The sequence below is a fragment of the Urtica dioica genome, chromosome 7 (genome assembly GCF_054948205.1).
Source record: "Urtica dioica subsp. dioica isolate 48M chromosome 7, U.dioica_male_clone48M_v1_H2, whole genome shotgun sequence".
Lineage (NCBI taxonomy): Eukaryota > Viridiplantae > Streptophyta > Magnoliopsida > Rosales > Urticaceae > Urtica > Urtica dioica.
Genome location: NC_142762.1, coordinates 34,828,916 through 34,842,961, shown reverse-complemented (window position 1 = coordinate 34,842,961; position 14,046 = coordinate 34,828,916). Strand labels below are relative to the sequence as shown.

At 37.2% G+C, this 14,046-nt stretch overlaps 1 protein-coding gene across 2 annotated transcripts; it reads left to right on the top strand.

Annotated features, from left to right (window-relative positions):
• The first annotated feature begins 9,435 nt into the window (after positions 1-9,435).
• Positions 9,436-11,566, top strand: LOC149391047 (acetyltransferase At1g77540-like). 2 transcript variants are annotated; one of them, XM_089621443.1, is made up of 3 exons: positions 9,436-9,610; positions 10,887-11,189; positions 11,328-11,566. In XM_089621443.1, exons 2-3 carry the CDS (start codon positions 10,920-10,922, stop codon positions 11,397-11,399), a joined length of 342 nt encoding a protein of 113 aa, XP_089477569.1. In that variant the 5' UTR covers positions 9,436-9,610; positions 10,887-10,919; the 3' UTR covers positions 11,400-11,566. The 2 variants fall into 2 exon arrangements, with proteins under 2 accessions (XP_089477569.1, XP_089477568.1); XM_089621442.1 differs by having other exon boundaries at positions 9,438-9,610; positions 10,881-11,189.
• Positions 11,567-14,046: the final 2,480 nt, after the last annotated feature.

Here is a 14,046-nt window from a genome sequence, read left to right as displayed (position 1 = left end):
TCCGTTTTTAATTCATAAAGTATTTTGCACACATTTTTTTTTTATGAGATATGCTTCCAATTTAATTTTAACTGGATAAATTGGTGGCGATTCATTGTGTTTTTATGAGATATGCTTCCGATTTAATTTTAACCGGATAAATTAGTGGCGATCTTGTCTAAAATCCTAGCAATGCAGTGTGTAGGGTTTGACTCCTAGAAGATATATTTTACCCTTAGGAGCATTTTTACGCATTGTGAGTTTTCGAGAAGGATTGTGAACAAAATTTTGTTTTGTTGAATGTGATAACATCTATCTTAGGCGTTCCACTTATTTGTGAGCGATAGAACTTGAATTTATTTTTTGTGATATTGTAAAGATCACATATACTATTATTCGTACGTGAATTAAACAATTGAGAAGTTAACTGAGTGGATGTAAGGGAATCTTTTATTCAGGGCGAACATAAGTTGGAACTCACCGATAGATTTAGGAAATGAGAAGCAAAGGATTGACGGTTCCTCGAAGATAATTGTGTACTTCTTCTATCATTGACGACCGAATTTCCTTTTAACCGTGATTCTAATCCCTCTAGATTAGATTGTGATTGCGCAGAACTGGGTTACCAATTTGTTGTGTTATTCACTTTCCTGCCTTTATTATTGTGCATTTAATCGTCTTAATTCATAATGCCACTAATATTGTCAATAACATGATGTACACGAAAAAAGAAAATGTATGGACTCTATTGAATAATAAAACCTTTTTTTAACAATTACCTCGGCAGAGCTGATTTAGGTAGACTAGAGAAGCGTCATTCATAACAAATATTTGAGCTGGATTATCTCTACAATAGAATAATCAAATTATAGAGAGAAAAAAATAAATGTTGAGTGTGTTAAAAAAACGGCTATATACAGATATCCTTTGAGTACATGAATTTGTGTCGTTTTTTGTGATCTAATAATCAACCTTGTTGTTTAAATAGTTATCATATAAGTTTGTGGCCACAATTTGAGATTTTTTCGACTAATCTTTATATAGTTGAAGCTTATCCAGTATTATCGGTTATGTTTTGTTATTTTAGCTCTTAGCGAATGAGCTTGGTACTTTTCTCAACATAAACAGTCCTCGAGCCCAGAGCTCGAACCAATTTAATGGCAGATTACTTAGCTGACTAATATGTGCGATTCAGTCACACTTATCAATGCTTTTCGAGAATGAATCGAGACTTGTTCTTGAGGTTTTTGATGTTATTTTTGTAGTTTTTAGTGAATTTTTCAGGTTTTTGATGTTATTTTTGTAGTTTTTAGTGAATTTTGTAGTTCTTATCAATGCTCTTGTTTCATGTCATTGAAAAGAAATACACTTCAAACTTGATTTTGGAGAGGGAGAGAGCAAAGTGAGAGTTTGGAGAAGAAGTCATTGAAGCTTTTGAAGAAGAAGAAGAAGAATAAGTAGAGGAAGGAGGAGGAGAAAGCTAGTTACAAGCCCCTCCAACCTATTTTTGACTAACCTCTTTTTCATAGTTTTATCTTTCTATCATTTTTTTTTCATTACTTGCTTGAACTCCATTTTGTTAATCATTTCCATTCCTTTATTAAATCTTGTTAGTCTTTTGAGATAATATTTGTTGATCTTGATTTAGATTATTGTGAGATTATTATAATTGGATATTGATTTCTTGTGGATTATTATTTATAGAATGAACATGTCTCTATTTGTGTTTATCCTTTTCTCACCTTATGTGTATTTGATCATGTAAATGGGTCATAATTTATGTTTTTCCAGCGTATGAGCCTCACGTAACACAATCCTTTGTTGGATGGACTGCAATATTTTCCGCAAAAAACAAAGCACCTTTACCATTAATTGAAACATTGGATTTCAGCTCAAAAAACAACTTTTCCCATAACTCAAAAGAAATTAGGATCATCGAGATTTACATGAATTTCGTAGTTCGATTATAAACCCCAATTTCACCTTTTACCACCCATTAAATAAAATAAATACACCAACTCTTTGACCCGTTGTTAAAACAAACAGGGATATTGATCTTATCATGCAGAAATATCGTAAATATTATACTAATTTTCATTGCAATGGTCGCAATTCATTATGATGTACTACATCTCAATTCAATTTATCTCGATTATCAATGAAACAGATAAAAATGCGTAAAATTAAAGAGGCAAAAAATGTTAATTTAATCTAGTGTATGGTGATACAGGTCTATAGAAAAAATATTATTGAATGAAACAACTTCTATAGCTAAGTTTAGACATAAATAACTTATACGTTGACTTTGACCTCAAATATATTAAGTAAAACTCTTATTAGATCAAATATGATTTTAAACGTGATTGAATGTTAAAAATGAATTTAGAATGTGGCTATAAAATTTCGGACGGTAGAAAAAGCAAGCAATGAATAATGAGAGGCAGAGAGAGTAAATTAAAAATTATATAATATCTAGAGGTCTAAGTATAAAGTTTCATCCAAAAAAAAAAATTAAAATGGGCGTAATTTTTCAATCTAAATACAATATACTAGAGGTATTATAGGGTATTAACTAACTATCACGAAAAACAAATTCTCTATTATAATGAGAACCCTCTACATCTAAATAGAATATATTTGAATTAAGATTATTTTGGAGAATGGGTTTATTTTTCTCAAGTTATCAGTTATAATAGTAAGTACGTCGGCTATAGATTGATAAAGTGCATATAATACAAACTGTACACGGAACAATTAATTGAGGAGATCAAAATTACTAATTATAAGGTCAATTTATAATTACTAGAAAAATGACATATGCATATGAGAATTAATTAGACTATCAACTGATTAATGGCATACGTACATTACATATAGAGTCAACAACTATTTATACTGACAACAAATGATTTTATGGCGATTCATATGATATGTGGCTGGAGTTTAAGAGAAAACGATTTTTCAATTGGAAGTCATGTGTGAACAAAAGCTAATTTTCAGCCGTATTATTGCATTTAATAATTGGCATTAATATTTCCTGACACATACCCAGAAAAATTCCATATTTGTGTGAATTCTAGTTGAAAAATGAAGTTCTCGGAACGTGATCACCATATTTCGGCGAGTGTAACAATACGCATGTTATAAAAATAAAAATACACAGAACTAATTCTTCAGCAGTAATCATTTTTAGTTATTTATTCCTTTTATTTTATTGATCTAGAAAAACCCTAACAGGTTCTCCATAGTTATGATTGCGAAATGGAGGAGCGCCAATACACGGGATCGGCCCAAACTACTACGTGATCTCAGACAAAAATAAAAAAAATTAAAGTTTTTTAAACATATATTAAAAAAAGTTAGTTAAAATAGCTTATTTTTCTAAAAATTTGAGACGTTTTTCTATAAAATTTGAGGCCTTTTATGGACCTTTTTTTTTTCCTCAAAAAATTTGAGGTCTAAGTGGTTAAAGCCTCGGGCCGGTCCTGGAGTACACACACAAATATTTATCATAATATCACATATAACTCTCTCTCTCTCTCTCTCTCTCTCTCTCTCTCTCTCTCTCTCTCTCTCTCTCTCTCTCTCTCTCTCTCTCTCTCTCTCTCTCTCTCTCAGAGTTAACAATAAAATTGAAACAATCTATGTTAATCAGCCCATCATAGTTATGGAAGAAATAATCTCCTAGTATTAGAGAGCCTAGCTGACGTGGTCTCTCCTGTTGTCCTATTGGTTCATTTCCTCTGCTTATGTGGCATGTATTAATTGCTTATGTTGCGTAGGTATAAATACCATTCTGTACTCTGATTTGAATCAAGACGATAGTGAATGAAATCTTTCTCTTCTTCTCTATCTCTCTTCCTCAATATGGTATCAGAGCCATTTTCCGGTAGCGGATTCTAGGTTTCCGATCTGGTCGATTTTTTTTTCGATCATTCTTTCATTGAGCAATGGCGAGCGTTTATACTACAGAGGTGGAGTAAGATTCGGCAATTTCTTCTAAAAAATCGGCTCCAATCGTCTTCAACAACATTTCCACAAAATTGGATCTGAACAACTTCCTTGTTTGGAGGAAACAAGTCATTTCAACTGTTCGAGGTCATGATTTGGAAGAATTTCTTCTCGGAAGTTCGGCTATTCCAGAAAAATTTCTTCAGATTGGCGATGAAGAACTGGAGAAAGTCAATCCAGAGTTCAAGCGATGGATGAGGCAAGATCAACTTCTCGTATCGTGGCTTCTAGCTTCGATGACTGACAATGTTCTTGTTCGAGTTGTTAGCTGTGACTCTGCGTCGCAGGTTTGGAAAACTCTTGAGACCTATTTTCAGCTCAGATTAAAGCGAAGGTATCTCAATTTCGGCTTCAACTAAGTCGAACAAAGAAGAATGATTCCACTATGAATGAGTATCTCCTCAAGATTCGTAAACTGGTTGATCTTTTAGTTATAGTCGGCCAGCAATTCTCAATCCAGGAACATGTCTCAGTGATTTGTGACGGATTATCTGATGATTATGAGACCTTTGTTCTGACTACGATTGCACAAAATGATGTTCAATCGGTTGAGGAGATTGAGGCACTTCTCTTGTCTCGGGAGGCAAGAATTGAACGGAAAAATGATGAACTCGATGTTCACCACATCAGATCTCCCTCTATGAGTGTTAATTACTCTGCTGTTCCTCCATCGTTTGATCGCTGTCGTGGTGGAAGCTACTATGGAGGTTCCTATGGTGCTAATTACTCTAACCATCTACCTCACTCACAGTCTCGTGGTTACAGTTCGCCTCACACCTATACTCCTCGTAACTTCAGTCAGTTTGGATCGACTGGTCGAGGATTTCAGACTCGAAGAGGTGGTAGAGCACGTGGTAGAGGTTTTGGCAGAGGCTTCACCAACAATTCCAGACCGCAGTGTCAAGTCTGTGGAAAGCTTGGCCATACAGCCTTGCAGTGCTTCTACAAGTTTGATGACTCCTTCAAAGGACTAGCTCAGCTAGCAGCTTCGACTGGACATGGTCAATCCAGTGGCTCCATTCAAGGCCATGTTGCTGCTCTTACTCTCTCAGCTGAGGATTCACATGACACGAATTGGTACACTGCTGGTCCACATGAAAGTCAGTGGTACAGTTCTGATGGTGAGTGGTTTCCAGACTCGGGAGCTACGAACCATGTCACTGCTGACTCTCAGAATTTGGAGAACAAAATGGAGTACTTTGGTCCGGAACAGGTTCACATTGGTGATGGTAAGGGCTTGATAATTAAACATGTTGGACATTCCTCTTTTCAATCTCCTTTTCACTCTCAGAAATTAGACCTAAAGTCTCTTCTCCATGTTCCTGAAATTACAAAGAATCTCCTTAGTGTGTCTAAGTTTTGTGTTGACAATGGTGTATTTTTTTAGTTTCATTCCAATTCTTGTTTTGTCAAAAATCAGATTTCCAAGGAGGTTCTTTTGGAGGGCAGGCTTAGGGATGGCCTCTATGTGTTTGACAAAGACCAGATTAAGCTAGGAGAGCTGTCCAAGTCTAAGCACCCTATGTTGTCGTCCTCACAGCCTCGTGTGTCAAATTTGCCTAGTGAGTCTAATGTGTCTTCTCAATCTTGTACAACGTTTATTTTTGAAATGTCAAATATGTCTCCTAGTTCGTGTTCAGCTTTAATTTCTGCTCGTTTGCCACAATCTTCCTTGTACAAACTGTGGCACTGTCGGTTGGGTCATTCGTCTGGTAAAGTAGTTCAACAGGTGTTGAGTCGTTGTAACATTTCTTGTTCAATTAATAAAGAGGCTGTTGAGATTTGTCCTGCTTGTTGCTCTGGGAAAATTCACAAATTTCCTTTCTTATCCTCTGAGACAAAGTACACAGAACCCTTGCAACTTATATACACTGATTTGTGGGGTCCTTCACCAACATTATCTAGGAATGGCTATAGGTATTATATATCATTCATTGATGCCTTCTCTAGATTCACATGGATCTATCTCCTCAAAGCAAAATCTGACGCTTTTACCACATTTAAATATTTTAAGGCTCAGGTAGAACTTCAAACCCCTTACAAAATCAAGTGTGTTCAGTCTGATTGAGGTGGGGAGTTTAGACCATTCTCTGCATATCTCGAGTTTTTTGGAATTCTTCACAGGAATCCATGTCCCCACACTCATGAGCAAAATTGTGTTGTCGAGAGAAAACATCGTCACATTGTTGAAAATGGCCTAACTTTGCTGGCACAATCCGGTCTGCCATTTAGGTATTGGGATGAGTCTTTTAGGACTGATGTATATCTTCATAATCGGTTGCCTACTCCTGTTTTGTCAAACAGCACACCCCTTGAGGTCTTGTTTCATCAAAAGCCAAACTACGATCTCCTTAGGGTCTTTGTTTGTGCGTGTTATCCTAATACTAGGCCGTACAATAAATACAAACTTGCCTTTAGGTCCACGGAATGTGTATTCTTGGGGTTTAGTTTAAATCACAAAGGATATAAGTGTCTTGATGGGAAAGGCAGGATTTATGTGTCTAGAGATGTCATCTTTAATGAACACCTCTTTCCTTATACTAAATTGTTTCCCTCCCATACTTCTAACTCAAGTTCATCTCTTTCAATGTGTCCTAGTCTCTCCATTCCTCTTGTGTCATTGCCTACTGACTCTTGTCCAGCTCCCACTGTCTCTAGTCCAGCACCAAACTCATATTCTCACTCTAGTCCACATGTTTCTTTATCATCTCATGTCTCTCTGCCTGTGTACTCTGATTCTGCAGGGTCTGGTCCTGATTCGGGTCCTCATGAGTGTGGCGCTGAGTCTAGTTCGGCACCGACCAGTTCCTCTGGTGGCCAGGGGGGCAATGTACATCATATGATGACACGGTCCAAGTGTGGTATCAGCAAGCCTAAGGTCTATTCACTTGCAGTCATTCTAAGTTCTGTTCGTGAAGCGATGGTTCAAAGTCAATGGCTGGCGGCTATGGATGCTGAATATCTGGCTTTAATGAGGAATGATACGTGGTTTCTCACAGACTTGCCATCGGATAGAAAGGCCATTGGGAGCAAATGGGTGTTTACTGTGAAAGAAAATCCCGATGGCTCTCTCAACAAGTATAAAGCCCGGCTGGTTGCGAAAGGATATACACAAGTGCCTGGTTTTGACTTTAATCAAACCTTTAGTCCTGTTGCAAAGGCCACTGCAATCATAGTGATTCTCTCAGTAGCCTTGACTAGAGGTTGGCCTGTGCGTCAGATTGATGTTAACAATGCATTTTTGAATGCTACGCTTGATGAAGAGGTTTATATGGTTCAGCCATAGGGGTTTGAGGACCCTAACTATCCCAAGCGTGTCTGCAAACTCTTGAAGTCGATCTATGGTCTTAAACAGGCGCCTAGGACCTGGTTTGGCAAGCTGCAGTCTGTTTTACTTCGCTTGCAGTTCAAGGCATCTCGCACGGATTCTTCTCTGTTCATTCGTGATACTCCTTAATCTCAGGTACTGGTTGTAGTTTATGTGGATGACATTTCGGTCACTGGTCACTCCACATCTGAGGTTGAGATGGTGATTCGAGAGCTCAGTGCCGCTTTTTCGCTCAAAGATCTGGGTCTATTGAATTTTTTCCTTGGCATTGAGGTTGCTACCACTCCCACTGGTCTTCTTCTCTGTCAGGAGAAATATATCAAGGATCTTCTGGTCAAAGCAAAGATGCAACATGCCAGGTCATGTGCGACTCCGATGACATCTGGGTTGAAACTGTCCTCTTTCGGCAGTGATTCTGTTTTGGATGCTCAGCTATATCGTAGCATTGTTGGTGGGTTACAATATGTTACGATTACACATCCTGAGATTGCTTACTCGGTTAATCGCGTATGTCAATTCATGCACAATCCTCTTCAATCTCACTGGGTGGCGGTTAAGAGGATTTTGCGGTATCTATCTGGCACAATGACCTTTGGCTTGCAACTTGCACGTTCTGAGCATTTTAATGTCACTGGGTTCAGTGATGCTGATTGGGGAGCAGATCCTGATGATCGACGGTCTACGTCAGGTCATTGTGTGTTCTTCGGCGCTAACTTGGTTGCGTGGAGCTCGAAGAAACAACACACTCTTTCACACTCGTCTGCTAAAGCTGAGTTTCGTAGCCTTGCCAGTGTTGTATCTGAGGTCACATGGCTTCAATCTCTGGTTCACGAGCTTGGTCTTGTCCAATCTCGTGTACCTGACATCTGGTGCGACAACATCAGTGCGGTGATGCTTTCTGCAAATCCGGTTCTTCATGCCCGCACAAAGCATGTTGATATGTACTTTGTGCGTGACAAGGTTACTCAGGGGCTTATCCAGGTCAAGCACGTTCCAGCGATTGATCAAATAGCTGACATTCTCACTAAGCCTATCTCCAACTCTACCTTTGCTTCATTGTGTTCCAAACTCAAAGTCGGTGAGAAGCCCACTTTGAGTTTGAGGGGGGCTATTAGAGAGCCTAGCTGACGTGGTCTCTCCTGTTGTCCTATTGGTTTATTTCCTCTTCTTATGTGGCATGTATTCATTGCTTATGTTGCGTAGGTATAAATATCATTCTGTACTCTGATTTGAATCAAGACGATAGTGAATGAAATCTTTCTCTTCTTCTCTATCTCTCTTCCTCAATACCTAGTAATCCTTGAGTAAAAAAATTAAGCCCTAAACTTGCTAAAACTTGAAATGACTCTTCCCCCGTTATTGTATTGCTTTCTATGGCACGTTCAGACGCATCAACAAGGAAGTTCCCGAGCTTTTGTAGGCCAAGGTCCTCAGTGTTCATGCCAAGAAACTCGACCAAAAAGACCGTTGTTATCCTACTAATCTCGTATCATGGCTCAAACCTCTGCCTTGATCAGGTTGTAGCCCAGCAAGCTCCGCGGTCTTGATCAACCCATTTTTGTCTGAGTTGAATGGCCTAAAAGCCTCGTCAAGGCCGTGGACATGGCTCATCGTCTTAGTGCTGGTCGAGATACACCGATTGAGTCATGAGTATTGTATAAGGCTATAGTTTTTTAAAAGAGTTTTTTTTTCTTGCTTATATGTTAAGGCTTTCACAATATTAAGATTTTCGCAATCCTCGCCGCGCATCTATTTAAGAATCATAGAAGATATTTTTCAAATCGAGTTTTTAAATGTTGTAAAAAAAGTTTCTTGAAAAAGCGGGAATGGTTTAAAATGAAATTTATTGAATGTTGAAAGGAAGTTTTGGATTAACTTTAACAAGTTTTGAGTTCGTCTCGATTATGTGAATCGGGGACAAAGATTTTTTATAAATTCTTGAGAAATAACGAAGGTTATAGAAAGCAAAAAAAAAAATATATTCCTTTAACAACTGAAGTATAATTTAAATAAACTTGATCGAGTGAGATTTAATTTTCTAAGTATGATTTCCATTCATTTGGAAGAAGTAATATTGCATTTTAATGATTTAAGAAACCTTATGCAACATTTTAATGACTTTTGGGGTAGAAAATAGGAGGGGAAATGACTAAGGGGATGTAGAGCCAATTAGAATTTGGGTAAAGAAGAAGAAACGCAGAGGAGAGAGAGAGAGAGAGAGAGAGAGAGAGAGAGAGAGAGAGAGAGATTTTCGTTGGAAAAGAGAGTGAACGAGGTCGTAACTTGCTCGAGGTAGGTTGTTCATGTTCTTCTTCATCTTATCTTCTTGTGTTCGAAATTCGGAGCAAGATGTTTATTTGATGTGTTTTGTTACTGGAATTCCTTTTTGTTTCGTGGCTGTGGTATTGAAATGAAAATCTAAACTGGGAATTTTTCGGGTTTGTATGATTTTCCTTGAATTTGGGCTCGGGCGTAAATTAAATTCCATAGCCAGAGCAAATGAACACGTACAGTATATTGTGGACTGAAATGATTTACGTTGTTATTTTTTCTGGAGAATAGACTTCATGAGCTTTCCAGGAAGTCCTAGAATTGGTAAAACCATTATGAATTTTTTCTAAACGCTGATTCAAACTAGCTATTACACTCCAAATTGTTCTTGTAGAAAGCTGAGAAAACCTAGTTTCTTATGAAACTAGATAGGATCCAATCGGAATTGTCTAATTCGAGTTTTGATACGCTTTAGGGTAGTGGCGTGAATATGCTGTTTTTACTGATATGTCCTGGAGTTTAGGATTTATGATTTTAGGGTCTCCAATCCGTTCCTAACGAGTCAGGCAGTCTTGAAACCGACTCGTCACCTGTTGTATTTCTTGTGTAGTACTTCCTAACTCTAGATGTGAACATCCTAAAGCCTATTTGGTTGTTGGTTTATACTAGGGAAATATTGTCTCTAATGAACAAGGTAATATCCTCTAGGGCATGTATGTCTCAAGGAGATAAAATTCTCAATAAAATAAGTTCTCTATTATGAGAGTATAGAAGGTTGGGGTTCTATCTTTCATTCCTTAGTCTTGGTCCAAGAAAGAGAGAATCAACGGACTATTAGATCTGCTTCCATCCACAAATCCCATCACAAACAGGGTTGAAGCCATCATAGAAACCACATTTCATCATTTCCTTTACAATCTTTTCATTATCTATCATTTCAGTAGTCATTTGCAGTATTAACTATGAATTAGCTGTTCTGGTATTTATGTTATCGAAATTGCGAATCGTCTCTAACGTGCCACACACGTCTCTTTCTCGAGAAATCATCCACGTAGGCAGTCTCAAGTGCCCACCAATCGCAATTTGATCGTAGATCAAGCATCTACAATATGTATTACGATTGCTTCCAAATCGTGGTTCATTTGTATAAATCGGATATCAAAACAAAGAGTTATGTTAAAAATGGCAATTATCTTACCAATGCTTAACAATTTCGGCTCAAGTGGTTTCATATAACAAAAAAGTGTGCGAAAATTAAGTTTTTTCGTGAGTGATATTTTTTTTTTGAAAGTGAAAGATTACGAGATCAAGCGAGGAGAAGAGAAAGGGAATGGAAGCGCCAAGCTCTAGAGGAGCGAAAGAAGCGAGCGAGGGTCCGAAGATAAGGTGGAATCCGGGGAAGAGAAGGTTCGAGAGCGAGGACGAGAAGGCTTATCTCGAATACGAGTTGATCGAAGATGGGAAAGTGATGGACTTGACTCACACTTTCGTGCCTCCGTCGAAGAGAGGATTAGGATTGGCCGCTTTCCTCTGCATCGCTGCTTTCAACCACGCAAAGTCCAACTCACTCCTCGTCGTTCCTTCCTGCTCTTACATCTCAGTCAGTCTCTTCATCCTTCCTTTTTATCTCATTAACAAACATTTATTATTTACCTTAATGTCTTTACATAACTTAAAAAAAAATCCTTTGGTGTTGTGCTCTGCTGATTTGGCGTTTGTTTGTTCCTTCCTTTTGTAGGATACTTTCCTTCCGAAGAACCCTTCATGGAATTCTCTCGTTTATTCCGATGCCATCAAAGCTAGTATGTAGTTGATTAACCCAAAGTCATGCTTAAAGCTTGTAATAAAAAAATATATACATGTATACTGTGATATTCACTATGGCTAAATCCTCTGCTACGTTAGTATTAAACTCGTGCTAAATGTAATTAATGTGCTAATATTTTTACATCTTATTTAGTATACACATCTTTATCAGTTAAATGTATACACACGATGACACGAAGATCCTTTGTATAAAATCAGCACAAAAACTAATTTAAACGAAAAGTTTAAACTTGACTATGAATATGACTGGAGGCTCACTCGCACAACATCCGTACAGTTCTAGAGTCTAATTTTACACACTAATTCCATAGTTGAACACAGAAAATAAGTTCCCATAAAATTAATCCCTGATTCATCCTAACACCGTGGTGGGTGAAGGGAAAGAAAGATGAGGGGTTTTTTAAGGATAGAAAATTGATTATTTTAACTATTTATTTCCTTATCATTTTCCACCAAACCAAACAAAGTGTTGGTGTTACTTGCAAGGATTAAACAGCGGGTTGCGATGGTTTAATTTCACAGAAATGTCGGAAGCGTAGGGAAATTCTAACAAACATTTGAGCGAAATTTAAGTTACCAATTTGAAGATTTTGCCTCTTTTCGATCTAAATTAAAAAAAAAATGTTGACAATTTAGCCAAATTTACCACGAATTTAGAATATTTTCATTTTAGTGGCCGCAAAATTTTACATGATTAAGTATTCAGATTATAAACCCCCGTTTTACCTTTTATCACCCATAAGATAAAATAAAACACCAACTCTGCGACCCGTTGAAAAAACAATTAGCCAATATAATTTTATCATGCAAAAATATCGTAAATATTATACTAATTTTTATTGAAATGGTCATGATGTATTACGATTAATGGAAAAAGAATTCAAAAATTGAATCCGTAATATTATGCCATTGTCGCAACCCATCGCAACATATCGCGATTATAAAACACGGGATATACTCAATCAAGTGTATGGTGATACAGATCTATTTGTGTATAAAAGTCTATATACAAAATAATATTTATTGAAACAACTTCTATAAGTAAGTCTAGACTAAACTTACACGTTGATTGCGACCTCTAATATGCCAAGTAAAACTCCACTTATTAGATCATCAAAATATGTTTTTAAACGTGTTTGAATGTCAAAAATGATTTAGAATGTGTTTACAAAGTTTTTGACGGTAAACAAAGCAATGAATAAGAGATAGAGAGTGAATTAAGAAATTAAATCATTTCTAGAGGTCTAAGTATATCTTCATCCTAAAATAATAAAATGAGCGTAATTTCTCAATCTAAAATCTAAATACAATAAACTAGAAGTACTATAGGGTATTAAGAAAAAATAAGAAAAATTAGACGGACTAGCCAAATTCAAACGTTGAGATTGCATTTTAGCCAACATTTACATTTATTTTGAGAAATAGCCAATATTTTGCTTCCAGTTTTGCCCTTTTTAATTTAAAAAAAATATAATTAAAGAAAATCAAAATTGATTGCTAACATATTTATGATTTGATTGCCAAGATATTCTATTTTGATTGCTAACATATTTATGTTTATATGATATATAATTGATAGCAAGTTAGGAGTTATTGTTGAGTATTTTTTTTTTTTTCCTTACACGTCTCTCTCTCTCTCTCTCTCTCTCTCTCTCTCTCTCTCTCTCTCTCCACTAGAGCAGCCATAGAAGCCGCGCAGATATCGCTCCTCCTCGAATCCTTGAAGCTCTTCCCTCTCCCGCCCAACTTCACGCCGTCGTACGGCACGTCGGGATCCCGCGCCGACACGTCGCTGCTCCGATCGACGGTCTTCCGCTCCGGAATACTTGTCTCGCTGAGGGCGCTCAAGACACGATCCGTGATCGGGATCGCCATCACGGCGTAGCACAACCAGGTCTCTGACAACGACATCACGATCGCTTATCCCTCCGGCGGGATGCTCGACCAGGCATGGGAGCCCTTCGCCGACTCCCTTGCCGCCGCTCCGAGCTCCGATCGAGTCGTCGAGTTCGTTGCCGAGTTCGCGGAGTCGGAGGTCGGATTTCGTCTCAGGTAATTAGTCTTTGAATTTTCCATATCTTTGTCGAATTTCAGAGTGTGAAATTCTAGGGTTTCGATTGGGGATTTCGAAAATAGTTCTTGTTTAATTCATTTAAATTCGTGTTAATTCGTGTTATTTATGTTTATTTTTTGGATTTCAGAAATAATTCTTGTTTAATTCAATGTTGATTCATGTTAATTAACGTTAATATCTGTTAGTTGCTGTTACTTGACTTTGTTTTTGAATTTTTTCCTTGTTCTTCCCAGCTGATTCATGTATGGAACGATTTTCAATCCTGTTAATTAACGTTAATATCTGTTAACTGCTGTTATGTAGGTGTTTGAACGATTTCAATCCAGTTAATTAGCGTTAATATCTGTTAATTACTGTTAATTGACTTTGTTTTTGAATTTTTTCTCGTGCGGTGTAGGTTTGGATGCGTGTTTGAAATATAAGCATTTATCACGGTGGATTTGTTAGATATGCATTTATCACGATGGATCTGTTTTAGTTGACATTTATTCACACGATTCCAATTTCATTTCTTTCTTTTTTGGACGCGGGAATCTTCCCAATATTTTGATTTGAT

Bases quoted from the DNA above. Each gene is read 5' to 3' on its own strand.
- LOC149391047 (XM_089621443.1), top strand. From the start codon at position 10,920: ATGGAAGCGCCAAGCTCTAGAGGAGCGAAAGAAGCGAGCGAGGGTCCG. The intron at 11,190-11,327 runs GTCAGTCTCTTC...TTCCTTTTGTAG, and splicing joins CTTCCTGCTCTTACATCTCA to GATACTTTCCTTCCGAAGAA.